The sequence below is a fragment of the Bombus flavifrons genome, chromosome 5 (genome assembly GCF_040668555.2).
Source record: "Bombus flavifrons isolate JBK064 chromosome 5, iyBomFlav1_principal, whole genome shotgun sequence".
NCBI lineage: Eukaryota > Metazoa > Arthropoda > Insecta > Hymenoptera > Apidae > Bombus > Bombus flavifrons.
In genome coordinates, this window is record NC_138446.1 from 9796944 (window position 1) to 9813932 (window position 16989).

The 16989-nt window shown below is 31.9% G+C and overlaps 4 protein-coding genes and 1 long non-coding RNA gene across 7 annotated transcripts; 2 read left to right on the top strand and 3 right to left on the bottom strand.

The window, feature by feature from the left end:
• The first annotated feature begins 33 nt into the window (after window positions 1–33).
• On the top strand, window positions 34–5288 carry Sln (monocarboxylic acid transporter silnoon). The gene is made up of 7 exons (XM_069114130.1): window positions 34–223; window positions 680–2192; window positions 2595–2738; window positions 2988–3897; window positions 4184–4404; window positions 4575–4889; window positions 5161–5288. Exons 2-6 carry the CDS (start codon window positions 1577–1579, stop codon window positions 4748–4750), a joined length of 2067 nt encoding a protein of 688 aa, XP_068970231.1. The 5' UTR covers window positions 34–223; window positions 680–1576; the 3' UTR covers window positions 4751–4889; window positions 5161–5288.
• Window positions 4921–6724, bottom strand: LOC138180360 (UPF0547 protein C16orf87). 2 transcript variants are annotated; one of them, XR_011173273.1, is made up of 4 exons: window positions 6458–6724; window positions 5868–6056; window positions 5495–5787; window positions 4921–5183 (listed from the first exon to the last, which is right to left on the bottom strand). XR_011173273.1 is itself a non-coding variant. In XM_069114158.1 (3 exons), the coding sequence occupies exons 1-3, from the start codon at window positions 6506–6508 to the stop codon at window positions 5557–5559; spliced, it is 471 nt and encodes a 156-aa protein (XP_068970259.1). In that variant the 5' UTR covers window positions 6509–6724; the 3' UTR covers window positions 4921–5556. The 2 variants fall into 2 exon arrangements, 1 of the variants encoding a protein (XP_068970259.1); XM_069114158.1 differs by having other exon boundaries at window positions 4921–5787.
• An 834-nt stretch (window positions 6725–7558) lies between these two features.
• LOC138180343 (uncharacterized) lies at window positions 7559–11767 on the bottom strand. Of its 2 annotated transcripts, XM_069114129.1 has the most exons (4): window positions 11505–11767; window positions 9124–10962; window positions 8642–9037; window positions 7559–8555 (listed from the first exon to the last, which is right to left on the bottom strand). In XM_069114129.1, the coding sequence occupies exons 2-4, from the start codon at window positions 10838–10840 to the stop codon at window positions 8491–8493; spliced, it is 2178 nt and encodes a 725-aa protein (XP_068970230.1). In that variant the 5' UTR covers window positions 10841–10962; window positions 11505–11767; the 3' UTR covers window positions 7559–8490. The 2 variants fall into 2 exon arrangements, with proteins under 2 accessions (XP_068970230.1, XP_068970229.1); XM_069114128.1 differs by lacking the exon at window positions 11505–11767 and having other exon boundaries at window positions 9124–11355.
• Window positions 11768–11819: 52 nt separating this feature from the next.
• Window positions 11820–13437, top strand: IscU (Iron-sulfur cluster assembly enzyme). The gene is made up of 4 exons (XM_069114157.1): window positions 11820–12005; window positions 12550–12774; window positions 12843–12921; window positions 13158–13437. Exons 1-4 carry the CDS (start codon window positions 11916–11918, stop codon window positions 13262–13264), a joined length of 501 nt encoding a protein of 166 aa, XP_068970258.1. The 5' UTR covers window positions 11820–11915; the 3' UTR covers window positions 13265–13437.
• A 2599-nt stretch (window positions 13438–16036) lies between these two features.
• Window positions 16037–16545, bottom strand: LOC138180364 (uncharacterized). Its single transcript, XR_011173277.1, has 3 exons — window positions 16493–16545; window positions 16214–16421; window positions 16037–16124 (listed from the first exon to the last, which is right to left on the bottom strand). It is a non-coding gene; the product is annotated as an uncharacterized LOC138180364 (long non-coding RNA).
• Window positions 16546–16989: the final 444 nt, after the last annotated feature.

Genomic DNA, 16989 nt, shown 5'->3' on the forward strand with positions numbered 1-16989 from the left:
AAGTCGGAGATTCATTGATCCGTTTGGATGCTGCGCACAGACTTCGTCCCCACTATTGCAATATTAGAATGTTTTCCTATTTTCCAGGCAACCTTACAATTTCTTTCTGACCGTTGCAATAATCTACCCTTCCCTACTCGTTTCAAACTCCTTATTTCTTCCTTATTCTCAGGATTATTTAGATCTCGATCAAACGTGCATTTAATCTCCCAATACAACTAAAGTACAGTAGAATTTCACTTATCAAAATGAAATTTTAGTTAGTGAAACTAACTCCACTTCTGCTGATCGAATTCATTTATCTAAGTTGACCTGAGTTCTATTTTCGTAAACGAGAAATGATAAATAGTGGGAAAAATCGATCAATTCTTATCATACAGTGGTGTGCAAAAGTTTCTGGGCAGATAGTATTTCTTTTTATATATTCTAAATATTTTTAATATTTTAAAGAATATTTTAAAGAACATCCTAAAGATATTTTAAATAATTTTAACTAATATTTCGTAACTATACAACAGTTTATTGTCTTTCTTACTTGGCATGTTTCGTAACCAACGTTAGTTCATATTCTTTTAGCCAAATTGCTTATTATCAAAACAATTAAGAACATCCTATAAACATACAAAATATAAACAACTAAGAATAATTTAATTCTAATTCAACGTTGTTTCTTCAATAGATTCATAGCATAAGAAGAAGAAGAAGCATTGCCAGGAGAGTTTAAAAGAACTTCCCAATGGTCGTAACAACTCGTACTATCTCCCTGGAATCAGTGTCTCTCCGGCGATTAATTCCGATGACCTCCATCGTTTCTAAAGATGTTGAAATAATTGAAGCTGCGAAACGGGAAGGGACACGCGATGCAGGCCGATCGAAGATCGTCCAGGCGTAGGGACTACAGGGTGGAAATGGTCATACAAGCTAGTGGAGGCCAAGGCGGATGGAAAAGTGGGTCGACCGGCAGGACAATAAACCGATAGGCCCCTGCATTGTTTCCAAGCCACGTGGTGGTGACTACACCGCGAGATGCCAGTGCGTCAGTTGTGGCTGCATATTGATCTCGTAAGTTTCCACTCGGTGGCGACCTCCTCTGCGTGCGCACCCTTTTCACTTCGGTTATTTACCAAGCACCCTTAGACAGAGTCAGGAGAACCTTGGAGAACGTGTAAATGGTGAGAAGGAAGTCAACGGTAGATAGGTAACAACAAAGTCAAATCGGGGTGGACCGATTTTGATAAGGTGCGTGTCGAAAGACCAGGAAGATTACATTTGGAGAGTTTAAACAATAGAAAAAGAAGAATAGAGGAAAGTAGATAGAACAGAAGTTGACATCTAATAAGATAGATAGAGGAAGATATAGAAAACGACCCCAAGACATAGAGACAAGTACATAAATAGAAATATAGAGTGTTAGAAAAACGAAGATTCCGTTTTTTTATCAGAGATAAAAGAGAATCGGAAGAGGTGAAGCAGGTGAAAAGAAGACTGTTTGCCAGCAGAAGCAAACGAAGGAGAGGAAAAGCAACGTAACTCCAATGTATTACGGTCCCCCTCGCGTGAACGAATCCACGGAAATATGTCATTACCACGAGAATGGAGCCTGCAGGATTCGGTTGAGCGTGACGCTGTCGCCTGTGCGACAGCGTCGCAGGAGATGGTCGGCACCACTGTCATCGACGAGAATATGAATCAACAAAATCAACTGGGCTCCCTTTTGTCGATACATTCGGCGCCCGTCTTCGATTTGAGCACAGGTGTACCCTCGCCAAAAAGGCCAGCCTCGTTGGCTGTCCAGGCAACAGCGACTTCAACACCGATCGTGCCACCGCATCTTCAGAGTCCAGAGACGATCGAGGACGAGGATAACGATAATCTTCTGACCATATCGAGTCTCACGGCCAGGCCATTGATTGCCAAGTCTCATGAACTTCGATCGAGCATAACTTCTAGTACCAAGAAGAAAAAACCTAAGTGCGAAACGAAAAAATCAAGAAATATCAAGTATGTTCCATTAGATGGTGGTTATGGGTGGGTGATCGTTTGCGGAGCATTTTTCGTTCAGTTCTGGGTGACTGGACTGATGAAATCTTACGGGGTACTGTACGTTGAGGTGATGGAAACGTTCAAGGATTCCACAGCTTCGGTCGCTTCTTGGATACCCGCTATCTTGTCTTGTCTTTGTCTCGCGCTTGGTAAGTATTTGCCAAGATGTTTTAGTGAAAAGTAGGTTTTTTAGAAATCTAATCAATATTTTAATAAAATAATAATACTAAAAATGTGACACAACTCTAAACAAATTATTCGAGAAAAACGAGAAACTATTTGAAAGCTTACAAAAAATTATTTACTAAACACATAATGTTAAAGTAAAGAATAAACACTGGAATGATAGATAGATAGATGATCAAATATTATTTTTGTAATTTTCCATTCTTAACTTTCTTGAGTTCGCTCTTTGACGATTTTGATGCTCATCTAACACAGGATTGAATTATTTTGAGTTGTGACACTTTTGAAATACATGTGCGACTATGACAATGTGAAGAGATTGTGCTATTATCCTAAATATTAATATGTGAATAATCCAAATACAGCTCCAGTGACGAGCATGCTGTGCCAGAAGTATAGTTGTCGGGCTGTCGTTTTCATCGGTGGATTGTTCTGTGCTTTAGGATTAACGATAAGTTACTTTGCAACAAAGTTGATACATCTCTTTTTTACATTTGGAGTTCTGACAGGTTCGTGGGTAATCGATTTTATCAAATTTCTTCGCCGTGCGTTCGTCTCAATATATGTATGTATATGTATATAATCAGGTTTCGTCATTGGGTTACGTAAGAAAATGCGGATAGCATGCTTGAAAGAAAGAAAGCAAGAATATGATACGAACGAACAACTGGACAATACAATTAATCCAATTATAAACATCTAAATATTTGTACAAAGAACAATACTTATTGTCATAGCAATTAATATAACAATTTTAGGCATTGGCAGCGGTCTGTCGACAACACCAGGTATCATTCTCGTCTCACAATACTTCGACAAGCATCGTGCACTAGCAAATGGAATATGCGTATCTGGTACAGCAGCTGGCAGTTTCGTGTTTCCGCTTTTGATCAAGGTTCTCGTGGATAATTTTGGTTTCCACGGTACCATCCTTTTACTTGGTGGTTGTATGCTTCACGTGTGTGTCAGCGCAACCCTATACCGGCCACTGGAGAACAATTACGCGCCAGAAGACACAGAGATGCCGGAAAAGGCGGAAAAGGTCGAGAGCACAGCAAAGGAATTAGAGACGGCAAAACAACAGAAGTTAGATTTAATATTCGCCAATGATTCGACTACGAAACATAATCTGTTGAACGAATTATTTCATCAGAACGGTGTGGTGGCGGTCGAGCTGACAGACAGTGACGAGGAGAAAGACGTTGTGGGCGAGTGTCTACAGATGAAACCGATCTCCAAGATACGTAGCTCGAGTATATTACACAGTGTCGAAGATCTATCGACCGATTCTACGTGCGTTTACAAGGCAAGGTCGTCGTTAAAGTCGCTGAAGTCGTCAGTCACGGCGGTATATCCAGTTCCTCAGAACGAGTCACAACTGCCAAAGGAAAAGAAGACAGTGATGCAAAGGATAGCGCAATACATCGATCTGTCTCTATTGAAAAATCCTCAATTCATGATGATGTGTTTGTCCGTTAGTCTTATGTCAACCGGAAGTCCATATATGCTGTACTATCTTCCGGCATACGTACACGCTGCTGGTTATACGAAATCGGAAGCTGGGTACCTGGTTGCTATTTCTGCCGCGCTTGATTTATGCGGAAGATTAGGACTTGGATGGCTTTCGGATTTGAAACTTTTTGATCGGCGGAAAGGATACATTGGAAGGTATGTTCGAAAAATTTTTATACTGTGTCCACAAAATGCATTTGCATAGATCCTTATTTTCCAATAAAATATTTTTTTTTATCAGATTCTACGTTTCATTTTCATAGTATTGAACTTTTATAGTCATATGGAAGTATTACTAAATAATGTGAAATTTAATACGCTTGAACCTAATTTAATGTGCACATGCTATAGGAAATATAGGTGTGCAAATCATTTTTGTATATAATTCTTATTTTTGTATTATTGAACTTTATTATTTAATAAAAATTTTCTTCTTAAACAGTGTCGTGGGTGCTGGTGTAGCTGTACTGGCAATTCCAATGGCCCATTCTTTCTACGTGTTAGCATGTTCTGTAGGCATGTATGGACTATGCTTAGGCTGTTGGTTCCTCTTGGTTCCCGTCCTTCTCGCAGACCAATACGGAACTGATAAAATATCCTCTACTTATGGTCTTGTCAGGATGTTCCAGAGCGTTGGAGCTATTTCTATTCCGCCTTTAGCAGGTATGGAATTATTTGAATTTTAATACAGTGCAGCGTTTAAAATAAATATTAATTGCAATTAATGAACTTAAAAGTACTTGATTCTGCGTAGTAGTCGTAGAGGAATTGTTTTGCTTAAATAAACAAATAATCAATGTTATTTATGTTAATGTTTTTATGTTATATTTCAGGTTACCTGCGCGATGTAACAGGGAGTTACTCCGTATGTTTTCTATGCATGGGTACGTGCATGGTCATGGGAGGTCTACCTTTACTCCTGGTTTTTAACGAAGTATCGGAATCATCGAAGATGACTGTTAATAATGAGAACAGTAACTGTCAAGGAGAGGTGGTTGCAAAAGAATAAAAATATTTTGCGAATGTGATTGAATGTGTATTAGAAATCTAATAAATCACAACATTTGTCGCTACAATTATTCTACTATGATGTATTGCTTCGTTCAGTGTATTCGAAATGTTTACATAAAATACCTCGTTCGCGGCAGGTAAGGGTAATTTTTATAAGTTTTTATATAAATGCACATGTCTCATTTTGTTTTATTGATAAACGACACTCTCATTTACACGTTTACGTTTAAAAATAAAAAGAAATAACATAGGACAAAAACGTTCTTATACATATTAGATTTATATACAATGTAAAAAACTACTTTTAAAAAACAGAATCTGGTTTCCAGTTGTAATTTGTCTTATATATTACACATAAACACTATGTACATTATTCATATTTACATGTTACATTATGATTATTTGTAGAAAATGAAGAATTGCGGCAGGTCCTACGATGAAAGAAACAATCTCTTAGTAGGAAATACATATTTTTCATACAAACAGATGTAATTAAACACAATGATCTGTAATAAAAATTGTATTCTTTTCACTTATGTAGTCTTAATTTGTCTACTTTCGAAGATAATGTATAAATTAATGCTCAAAAAACTTTATAAATCTCAAAATTACCATAAATTAATTCATGCTAATTAATGCTATTAATTCATGCATAACATTATGTAATACTATTTTAATTTTCCTCGATGCAATGAATAGATAGCATTTCAAATATAGTCCAACATCTATATAAAATGATTACTTTCTACTAAAAATGGACACTAGTATTTCTTATAGTACAAAATATAATACAATAGAAAAAAATTATGACGGTTTCCAGGCTACAACTCTCATTTTATTATTTAATTCTTGTAGTATCAAAGAGCATGTGAGCTGCTTCTCTGGTGACAGACCATTGATTCCTTCCATTTCATCATCATCATCTCCTATTCCATTACTACTTCCACTTTTCCCTTTACCTTTTACCTTTCGTTTCTTCTTCTTGTTTAGCTGTCTACAGTCTATGTCACTAGCAGCATCTGTTGCTTTTCTGATCTATAATGATTGAATTTTTTTACACAAATTATTCATTTCAAAATATGTATTTATATATAGAATATTAAAGAATATCTTACTTTTGCACTCTTTTTTGATTGTTTATCGTATTCTAAAGCATCATAATAATTTGGTTTCTCACGCTTGATTCGATTGGTTCGTCTTGTTTTCATTACTCCATTATCAGGACTAGGAGGACTTTTTATTGAATTTCGTCTTGCATTAAAAAATGAATGACCACATGGACAAGCTTTGCAAGCTACAGGTACCTTAATAAACAAATACATATAATTAATATAAAGTGATATAAATAAGTTATCAATTGTATACATATATAATTGAATAAATATGTAAAATTTGTTTGAACTCAAAATTAAAATTTAATATTTTTTCTTATACACGTATAAAAAAATTAATTATTCAAAGCTTACATTAAAATATACAATGAAATAATTAATTATATTTCATTTTAATAACGAATTGATGATAGTAGAAAAATTTATGACAAAATAATCTTATTTCCGTTTTACTGAAGTTTTCCCAGTTCATTTAAAAAGTCTTAATGTAATAAATAAATAAAGCTATAAAAAATATTCAAAATAAAATTAATATATATATGTGTATAACTGTTTGGTATAAATATAAAATAATTATTATAATATAAAATTACCTGCTGTTCACATTTTGGGCAGCCTTTACTGATTGTTTTAGTCTTGGCCATATTACGGAAAAATATTTAATGATAAGGTTATTTACAATTAAAAAAATGACTAGATAACTATATCGTTAAACCATGTCGTTGAATATTGACATCATAGCACGAAAATAGCTTTTATATCGATGAGAATGCATTTTAAGAGCGTTCACTACAACATTAAGTATTTTTTTTTTACATTTAACATAACGCTAATAAGTAATGACAACCGTAATGTATAAAAGGAACACAATGTAAAATGATTCGTACTTCAATTGATAGATGGCAGTGAAAGTCAATTACGAGAATGGACCAATCGCAGAATTCATGCTATTTCACATTGTGAAAATGTATTTCCAGTTTTCAGTTTAGTAAGTATTTAAGCTTTGTTATAACGCGATATTTGTGCATAGTCTTTCTACTCTTTCTCTTCATTATAATTTTGTTATTGTTTTCTCAGATGCAGATGTTATTATACTTAATCATATTTTAATGAATGAATGTACGAAATATGAACATACTTAATTAAGTACACATCGAAAATTTCTATATGTAATATGTATGCTTTACATACGTAAATATACGATATGTAAATTATTTACGTATCTCTGATATTATCAATATTCATAAAATTTATTTTTAATATTTATTTAACTTTCATGGTGGCTTACATTATTAATAATATAGGTAGTTAATTGTTAGTATCAGATCAAAGTTTATTGTTATTTTAGCATTATGTATTTACATAAACTATTTGACATCTATTCTATATTAATAAAATAAACCTAAAAATCCTATCTTTTTAAATTGTATTCGATTATGGTGTTCTTAATTGCTCCTTTTCTTGCTCGTTTAATATAAATGCGTTTTATCATCTTTGAAATAGTTGTCAAATCTTTCGAGTTCTAATCAAACACTCGTTGCGTTAAAATGTTGAACTTTAATGGTTAATTTATTGATAACGTTTTCATATCTCGTGTTACGTATTTTTAAGATGATCGAGGTATTTTAATTTCATTGTAAAGCACCTCAATTTTTAAAAATCTGTTTTTACCACGTACCTGAATTATAATGTACATTTTGTTCAATAATAAAGATATACATATTACTAATTAATATTTCTAGATTTTATCTTTTTTTGCTTCTAAATATTACTTTTTAAAATGAACGGTACACATTTTAATCAAATTAATTGCTTATTTTTCAATAATTTTAGTACATAAGTATTTTAAATAATTTTAGTAAAAATATCCTTTTCCTCTTAGTTTTATTACGTTATTATTTCCAGCCTGTTACTTTTCATTTTTTACCTTTGCAAACTTTCTACCAGTATTAAACAAAGAGTTATCGTTTTTACTTAGTGCAGTATTTTCTTATATAATTCTTTAGCCTTCTCGCGTTGATAAATAATCGGATAAAAGACAGATGTTCCCTAAAATAATTCTCTTATCTCATATATTAATACTACCCTGCCTTTTTAAGCATTTTTTTATTTCATCGAGTGATATCAAAGTATGTACCCAAGTAAGGTGAATGTTCCATCTTACGCGTATTTATTCCACGCACAATTTTCTTCAAATTATTTCTTTTTAACCACTTATTAGATACATATATATATATATCTACAATTTCATGATTTTATACCATAATAATTTCATAATTAAGTTTGTTAATTTTTTACATATTATTCATCCAATTATCTTGATTGTATGTCAGTGTTAATAAAGGATCTTATTCTAATTCTTTACTGAGTCTGCACGTTAACTACAAGAACAACAGTGTAACTTGTCGACGAACTATGTAATTATCTTTCTCTGTTATCTATTCTCAGCTTTATCATATTACATACGTGAGATGATTTTTAAAAGAATGTTTTACTCATTACTAAATGCAGTAGCTCACAAAAGTAATTGAACACTTATTTAATAGAAGATCTCTATAAGTGTTTAGGACGATTTAAATAAACAACTGTACGTGTTACATATTTTCTGCAACCAAATTTTTGTATATTACATAGTATATTCCGCATTTCTCAGTATTTCCCTTTCTGTTGTATTAATTAATCCTTCATGGCCTACAACATCCTCATCTTTTTTTTACCAGTCGTAGGACAAGAAACAACAATGCACGAAGCAATTGGAAAGTTACTTCAGTATTTACCTTCGATTTTTAAATTCTGTCCGAAATTTGACGCAATTCCTCGTGATGATGTACGACGAAAGTGACAAACTCTCTTCGGATTTCTTTGCCGATATTGGCTCTTTATTGAAGTAATATTATTCATTCGTTTTATGAAAGTTATTGAAGTTACTGACGATCTATCTTGGGCATTAAAGTCGACATTTGTATTATCGGATACGTCCGCATTCTCTCCACTATCTGATATGGAACAGCGCACGAGTTTATTGGATTCCGAATGTTGAAATTCTGCAGCTTCGATTTCTTCATACTCATTAGTCATAATATTAGTCTGTTTATCCATTTCTTTATTTTTATTTATAACATTGCAAAAGCAATCTTCTGATGCTTCTTTTTTATATCCTTTCCCTTTTCTATCTACAAATAACTAATAACTATTTATAAATAACTGATCACCGTGAGAAAGGTCTTTTGGTGCTTTTTTCATTTTGACTATTTTTCACCTGTTACAATATTGCCAAACGTCTGAGTACTTTCGTTCCTCTTCGTTTCTTTGTCAATCTTAGTTCTTTCGGTTTCTACTTTTAACATTTTATCATGGCAACCATTTTTCTTCGAGAATTCACAATCATTCTTTTTAGCCATATTATGTCCCCATTTAACAGTCATCGATGGTGACGCCCAGTCAAGGTCACACTTAGAAACATGCCTTTTGTTTCCAATGCACGTGTAACTATGCTTCTTAGAACCTGGAATAAAATTCCTTCGACTTTTTGTTATTGAATGTTTCGTAACGCAATCCCTGATCTTATTTTGTTCGTTCCTCGGTCTGATCGAGGCTTTTTTACAGATACACGAACGCGTGTTTCGACCAGACGTGTTTGCAGAGATTTTCTCAATTTTCAGATCAGGGCTATTACAGTAATAACACATCAGTTTTAGTTCTTGCTTAGGGAAGATCGCGTCCTTTGTTTGTATGCAATGGTCTAGTCTGTTTTGTTCCCCAAATTGTTTCCTCACCTTCTGCATACAAGTGTACAACTTCTGCTTTGTCCGTTCATAATTTTTCTCTCGCTTCATATATACTCGTTGTTTATGTTTTGTGTACTTTTTCGGGTCTGGTGTACAAAACTCTAACTTTTTTTTCGGAGAAATTAATTTCTCTGGTTTCCGTTTACAATAAATATTTTCGCATTCTTGACACAATACGCTATTCGACAAGCTCACATCTTTCAGTGGACTCGTACAATTACGAAAACAATGTATACTTGAAAGGATATAATTATGTAGTATACAATTGCAACAGGCAATATTATTAGGATACATTTGGGTATTTACCTCTATGTGTTTTCTGGGAAAAGATTCCTGTACTTCACCAATTTTATCTTTTAGTATTATACTAGTTTGTGCAATTCCATCGGCTGCATTTTTAGAAGTAGTTTGGCCTTCCTTTTTAGTAATTATTCCATTTTCTAAATCATTCTTTGATGCAAATTGCTTTTTATCATTCAATTGATCCTTTTTGTGATGTGTATATTTAGAATGAGTATGCTTGTTAAGATTTTTATTAGAAATAATTTCTTGAGACTTAGGACGAGTTTTTTCTACAACAGTCTCAGTACATTGGTCATGTTTCACTTTTTCTGCAGGTTTCCTCCGATTCGATAATTTCGAGTTTTTCTTAAAGGATAACTGACTAGTGTATCTTTTTTCTTTTTTCCGAACTCCCTCCAAATTGTCTTTGAATGTTCTCTCAATTAGCGAATAATTTGATTCTTGGTGTCCTTCTTGAGGAGGATCTTTTTTATCATCAATATGAACTTTATTAAATTGACACGGGACACCGCGTTCTATTTCTGCCTCGTCGTCTCCATCGTACACGCACGCAAATCGTGTAGAACAAATATTTTTGGTGCGAGAAAATCGCAATCGAGAATATTTACTGGACTGGCTTCGATGAAGAGTTCTAGTTTTCCATGGATCAGGAATTCCTTGTATAAAAGGTAAACGTGTATCGTTCCATAGCCTATCAGTGATGAAATATCTGGTACAGAAAGGTATTAAATTTTTCTGTAATACGTACGCCTCCGTACAAAATCCCTTACAAAATCCCTTAGAAATTAAATACTCTTTCCAAGCATCAGGAATACCTCGACGCACATCGGAATAATTTTCTTGTCGTTGATAAGACGAAAACGTGATAAATGGTTGCGTGCTCATTAATCTTGGAGAGGAAAATGGTCCTCGTACTACTTCATGGACATCAATATACTTTTTTTTTTTTAATCGTTTTGGTGATGTCCATTTTTGGGTCCATCCAGTGTAGATGTTAATACTGCAATCTGGATGCATCAAAACGATTCAATTCTTCTATAGGATCATTTGAAAACAATTGTGAATGCGTTACGATACGATAGTTTTATTATTTTATGCTATAAACGCAATTATGTTATCATTTTTTGTAAATATTCTATCCTTTCGACTTATTTAAAATATATGCGACATACTTAAAGTATTAATATTATTTTGATTTTGTAATTTCTTATTTGATATGTCATTCTTGGAATTGTAAGTTAGATAGATATTGAAATATATATGTAGATATCGGATTTAATATTAACTTCACATGTAAATAAATCGCAGCAATTCTTATAATACTTAAAGTTGGTAAATTAATTGGCAATTAAAAATATTATCATATATAAAAACATAGGAGAAAGGCATGATAGATCATACTTTTGGTTTTTTATATAACAACGACTTTAAAATCCAATATCTTATAAACCAATCACATGCTTGTGGAGTTTCTTTAAAAAATATTTACATTAAAAGTATTGATTTCTTAAAAGTATTGATTATCATATTCTAAATATTAGAGATATACCATTAGTTGTTTTCGGAAAAGCTCGTAGATTTGTCTTTTAATGCTAAAAGGTTTATGTATATCTTTGAGCCGAATCGATTGATCCTCTTCTTAAGTATGTTATATTAAAGTATATCTCCTTAACCATGAAATAACGTCAAAAGCAGAAAATCAACATTTTCTGTGATCTTCATAGATATAATCAGCTATGACACAAATTATTATTTTTAAAGTATGAGACTAATTAAATGAATATGATTTGTTGGTACAACGAAATAGTAATAGGGAATCCTTTCTTGTTCTTATATATTTCCAGGCTGAAGCAGAGTTACCAACACTTCAGACATACTCGTACGCGGCTTGAAATCGATTGTTTCAATAAAGAGTTGCGTAAAGTGTAAGCACAACAATGAACTTTTTCTGTTAAACACGATGTCTCTACTACGATCGTTGCCTTCGGGGCTCAATAAAGCCTCGAAATTGACATTTCGAAGCGTTCCATCTGTATCTTATCATCCAAACGTAGGTATTTATTGGTTTAACTTGCGGTATTAATCGTGGACAGTTTTGACAGACGTATTGCATTACATTTTGCAATCAATATCGTATCTATTATTAAGACATATACACAGAAAGTTTGACCTTCATCTATAACATTGATGCAGTTATATCTTAAAAAATGCATTTTTGCAAACCTAACGATTTACATATTATATCGATTTTATAGTATTCTACAGCATTTAGGTTATCTTTATACTTTATCGGCAAAATGACAATCATCTCTTAGAAAATTAATTAATATATTCGTTTGTTAATATAATAAGTATAATTAATAATTTACCAATTATTTTACAACATAAGAAACAAATGAAGTATTAATTACAATAAAGCTTTATATTATATTAGCATCATATATATACAATACATGTATATAGTAAACTATACACAACTAGTAAACTATATACATGTATTATATAACATATTTATATTAATTTTTATTTATTGTATACATATTATAATCATATTATAATCATATTTTATATTTTATATTTTGATTATGTTGCAGGTGATAGATCATTATGAAAATCCAAGAAACGTAGGTTCTTTGGATAAAAATGACCCCAAGGTTGGTACAGGTGTTGTGGGAGCACCAGCCTGCGGAGATGTAATGAAACTTCAGATTAAGGTTGATGAACAAGGAAAGATCATTGATGCTAAATTTAAAACTTTTGGTTGTGGTTCTGCTATTGCTTCCAGTTCCTTAGCTACAGAATGGGTCAAAGGAAAAACTGTAAGTAGTATTGTGTTTCCAAAAACTATTCATTTAAAACAAAGGTAATTAATTGATTTCTATCATAGGTCGATGAAGCACTGGCTCTCAAAAATACTGACATTGCTAAAGAATTATGTTTACCACCCGTCAAGCTCCATTGTTCAAGTAAGTGATATTTATTAATAAATTTAATATTTAAATATTAGAGTATGAGTAGAAAAATTGTGAAGACTGTCGTAAAGAAATAAATATCCAATAGTTTTGTAACGTAAAACAAACTTAAGGTATCTATTTAGATGGAAGATTTAACAATTAGTTATCTCTACTCTGGAAGTATTCAGTATAATTAATATCGAGAAAAATAATTATATTATTTAACATTATTCTTTTATATATTGTAGTGCTTGCAGAAGATGCAATTAAGGCTGCTTTGTCAGATTACAGTATAAAACAAAAGCAAAAATTGAAAGTCAATGAGAATAGTGATAAGACAAGTGAAGCACTATAATGTGGACTATATCCAGATGTAGTATTCAGTACGTTTAACTTTGCTTTGTTCTACTAATTATAATATTTATATAAATTAAAATGTTATAAATTAAAATCATATGTAGAAGCACTTATAGATGTATGCTATCTTTTCTTCTTTCAGAAAAGAAAATAAATATATTTAATTAAAAATTTTTTATTAGAACATTTATTTATATATCAATACTATTATCAATTTATCATTACCTCTGATTTCGTTAAATAATTTCATGAAGTATCAATCACATCAAGTTTCGTATTATTACTTTAAAATGATCTTCCATTATTCTTACTCTCCAATTGTAGAAGTTAAGAAATGATACATCCAATGGGAAACTTTCTTACAATGCCGTTGCTGTTTATTAGAACAATATGCGAACAAATAAAGCAGTATGTCGTTGTGATAAACATTTTTGTTGACACGAATGCACGTCGTTAATGAAGTATTTCAGTGGCAATTTAAGCTGTTGACAGAAACATGCCTATTTGTACTTGTTTTTACAAGAACCCATTACGCCATCAGCGATGTAATAACGTAATCAAGCGAACAGGAGAAGGAGAGAGAACAAGCGACAGATACATTTTATCGATAAATATTATTTCTTCAATGATCACAATATATCCCATTGTAACAGCTTCAATCTTAGATTCAACTTCTGCTGTGGATATTTGATAGAATAAAAATACGCACTTGATGATAAAAATGTCCTGATACAAAAGCTATATTTCACAGCATAACACTCAAGTAGAATCATATCTTTCTAGTGCATAAACTCATTTATTAAAATTTCCAGTATCTCATGATTCATACACCTTGTTGTATGTATCCTCTAATATTCTTATACACTATACTATAGAAATATGTATGTATTTGCGCCCGTAAATATTGTACGTGATCAGTGCAGAATGAGAAGTATTGTTGCACGAAGGCATTTTAATTTCCTCATAGTCGCGATACACAATCAAATATTTACTCACATTCTTATATCTTTGTTCATATAGTGGAATTATATAGACTCACGGGCGAGCAATTTCCAAGAATAAGAGTTCGATTCGAAACGATTAAAATGAATTTGAGAAATTAAGTCTCGGATCGGTGACTTGTATGCATCCCTCTTATAATAACTGCCATCACAACACCAATTGATGCTTAATAAGAACGAATATAGACTGAGTCATGTGTAGTTACTGCTGCCAATTGTGCGTTTCAAGTTAATTCACGAAGGAGAACAATTAGCTCGTTAATTCGTAATTTACATTGTCTATGGCTTTTCATAGCTGCATACGATCCTAACATCTTGAGATCAAGATATTATCTTCCTATTTTATTCGATAATAGTTAGATGCATGCCTAATATGTGTTTCCCCGCTATTTTTCGAACCGATAAGTCAAACTACCTCATTGAGAAAGATCGATAACAAAGATCGCTTATGAATACTTATTTAGACGTACTACAAAATGCGTAATTATATAATATAATTATATAATGAGAAGCATCGTGTATGTATTTTCGAATATTGGAAATTGTTCGAACGGGCTTATCAGAATTTTGTAGACTTAGTACAAATCTGTTATGCGTATGATGGATATATGTACCAACATATATTGTCAGATATACGCTCTATATAATGTGTGATAAAAATGAAGTGCCTGGCTTTATGTACTTGAAAAAAGTAGAGCATTCAGTTTGATTAAAAAAAAGAGTACACGTAAGTGAGATAATTTATTCAAAATAATTATTTTTATAAAATAATAATTAATTTAATTATATATATACTTTATATATAACTATATACATGTATCATTTTTAAAAAACAGGAATAGATTAATTAATAGCAAACAGATAACATATTATCAGTATACTAGCATGTTTCACATAAATCATGAATGTATAAATTTAAGATTAACATAAAATTTTTCGGTATTTTTCTGCTTGTAATATCTTCGTTTGCCATAGCATAATAGATGCTCAGCGAGGAAATTAAGTTGTTCTCGCTATCACAAATATTTCGTTCTAATTCTTTGAATAGTCATCATCAAATGTACGCACAATGGCTTCTCTGACAAACACACGATGCCAGCAATTTGCGATATGACTGAAACGATAGAATCTTGTTTTTCTACGTAACTAAGTAATGTCACTATGTGAAAACTGTTTACGTAGACTTGCTGAAAGTATTATTTATTCCATGCATTTTTAAATGTTATATATAAACTATAATTTAGATTATTTAAGTTTACCTGCAATTATATATGTAATATTCGCAGATTTATTAGTAATCAATTTTATTTTTAAAATTCAAATATTATCGCTAATATAAAAAATACATTTATCGATACTAGAACTACCAAAGTGGTTAAAATAACAAATTCCTAATTTTTCATAGAAATTTTGCGGTCTTACTACAGTGAATTTTGCAAGATTTTCTATAATTATTTGTAAAATATATGAATGAACAGTTACTTTTATTATATTCTGTATTTCTTTTTTCTTCTTTCATTTTAATTTTTTTGGCAAAAGTTATTTATATATTATAATCTTATATACACAAATTATATACTGTACCATATATTATATATTATAATTATTATATAATATATATTATTCTTTATATACATACTTACTATAATATATAGTGTAGTATGTCGTAGTAGTGTAAAATAGTCGGTAATTCCAATGTTAATGCTACATTACAAATTGCAAGGTATCCATTGTGTGAGGCGGAAAATCCCATGAAGTAGTTCATTGCACACAGAAGGGATCATCGGGTAATGGTTTTTGAAGAGGTGAGTAAACTCAACGATGAGCCGCTTCAAAATTTACCTTCTCTGTGATAAGCTGAAAGCCGAGGTCGTAAACAGTTTTTCATTCGGTATTCAGTATCGGGCACGAGGCTTATCGATGCTCGTGAAGCTTGTTTTTCCTACCTCGATTTCTCTATTCTCGAAGTGGGACGCGGCCGCGGGCGAGGAACATTAAATTCATGTTGCGTTCACATCACAGAGGACAAAAATCCTACATTTGGTTCCTGTGACTCATAGAGTGAGCTCCTTCGCTATTGTGTATACCATGCTAAATTTTCCATTCCCTTATTCCTTAGTATGCACGTCCTCTTTTTTACTGTACAGACCTGACCTGCAGAAGGTATAACAGAGCAAGATAACTCCATAAGAGAAAGGAGACGACAGAAAGAAAAGATGTAATACCTAACTGCCTTGCTAACTGATCACTGGTTGGGACTGAATCTGGCCAGTTAATAAGGCATGATCTATATGTATATGATGAATTAAAAATTATTTTTTTACGTTCCGTAGATGCTGCCAAAACCTGGGTTAATACAAAATACAACATATATACTATTATATAATTTTTGGCAGTAGTTTCATTAACAAACGTTCTGTTAATAAAAAATTAATTCTCTGCCATAATAACGACATTTTTTATGATCAGATTTTAAGATAATGATGATAAAGGCACAACACTGTTTTACGAGAACTAACAGTGATTTATAATCATATCACTATGATTCTCGGCCCTCAATATCAGGGATGAGTACAGAAATAGTACAATAAATATCCATTATCGAATTTAAGATACCAAGTTCTCAAATATATAATATATTTTGTTATATATATATATATATACATTATATATATTTATTATATATATATACATATATATATAAACAGTCGAATATTGGTAA

What these genes read in the sequence shown, in the direction of transcription:
- LOC138180360 (XM_069114158.1), bottom strand. Translation starts at nt 6,508, where the DNA reads ATGGCCAAGACTAAAACAATCAGTAAAGGCTGCCCAAAATGTGAACAG. An exon ending in GCCCAAAATGTGAACAGCAG is followed by an intron (nt 6,057 to 6,457) that starts GTAATTTTATAT and finishes TTGTTTATTAAG; the next exon opens with GTACCTGTAGCTTGCAAAGC. An exon ending in AATCAAAAAAGAGTGCAAAA is followed by an intron (nt 5,788 to 5,867) that starts GTAAGATATTCT and finishes CAATCATTATAG; the next exon opens with ATCAGAAAAGCAACAGATGC.
- Sln (XM_069114130.1), top strand. Translation starts at nt 1,577, where the DNA reads ATGTCATTACCACGAGAATGGAGCCTGCAGGATTCGGTTGAGCGTGAC. An exon ending in CGGAAAGGATACATTGGAAG is followed by an intron (nt 3,898 to 4,183) that starts GTATGTTCGAAA and finishes CTTCTTAAACAG; the next exon opens with TGTCGTGGGTGCTGGTGTAG. An exon ending in TTCTATTCCGCCTTTAGCAG is followed by an intron (nt 4,405 to 4,574) that starts GTATGGAATTAT and finishes GTTATATTTCAG; the next exon opens with GTTACCTGCGCGATGTAACA.
- LOC138180343 (XM_069114128.1), bottom strand. Translation starts at nt 10,972, where the DNA reads ATGCATCCAGATTGCAGTATTAACATCTACACTGGATGGACCCAAAAA. An exon ending in GTTTGGCAATATTGTAACAG is followed by an intron (nt 9,038 to 9,123) that starts GTGAAAAATAGT and finishes AGTTATTTGTAG; the next exon opens with ATAGAAAAGGGAAAGGATAT. An exon ending in ACAGAATTTAAAAATCGAAG is followed by an intron (nt 8,556 to 8,641) that starts GTAAATACTGAA and finishes AGGATGTTGTAG; the next exon opens with GCCATGAAGGATTAATTAAT.
- IscU (XM_069114157.1), top strand. Translation starts at nt 11,916, where the DNA reads ATGTCTCTACTACGATCGTTGCCTTCGGGGCTCAATAAAGCCTCGAAA. An exon ending in CTGTATCTTATCATCCAAAC is followed by an intron (nt 12,006 to 12,549) that starts GTAGGTATTTAT and finishes ATTATGTTGCAG; the next exon opens with GTGATAGATCATTATGAAAA. An exon ending in CGTCAAGCTCCATTGTTCAA is followed by an intron (nt 12,922 to 13,157) that starts GTAAGTGATATT and finishes TATATATTGTAG; the next exon opens with TGCTTGCAGAAGATGCAATT.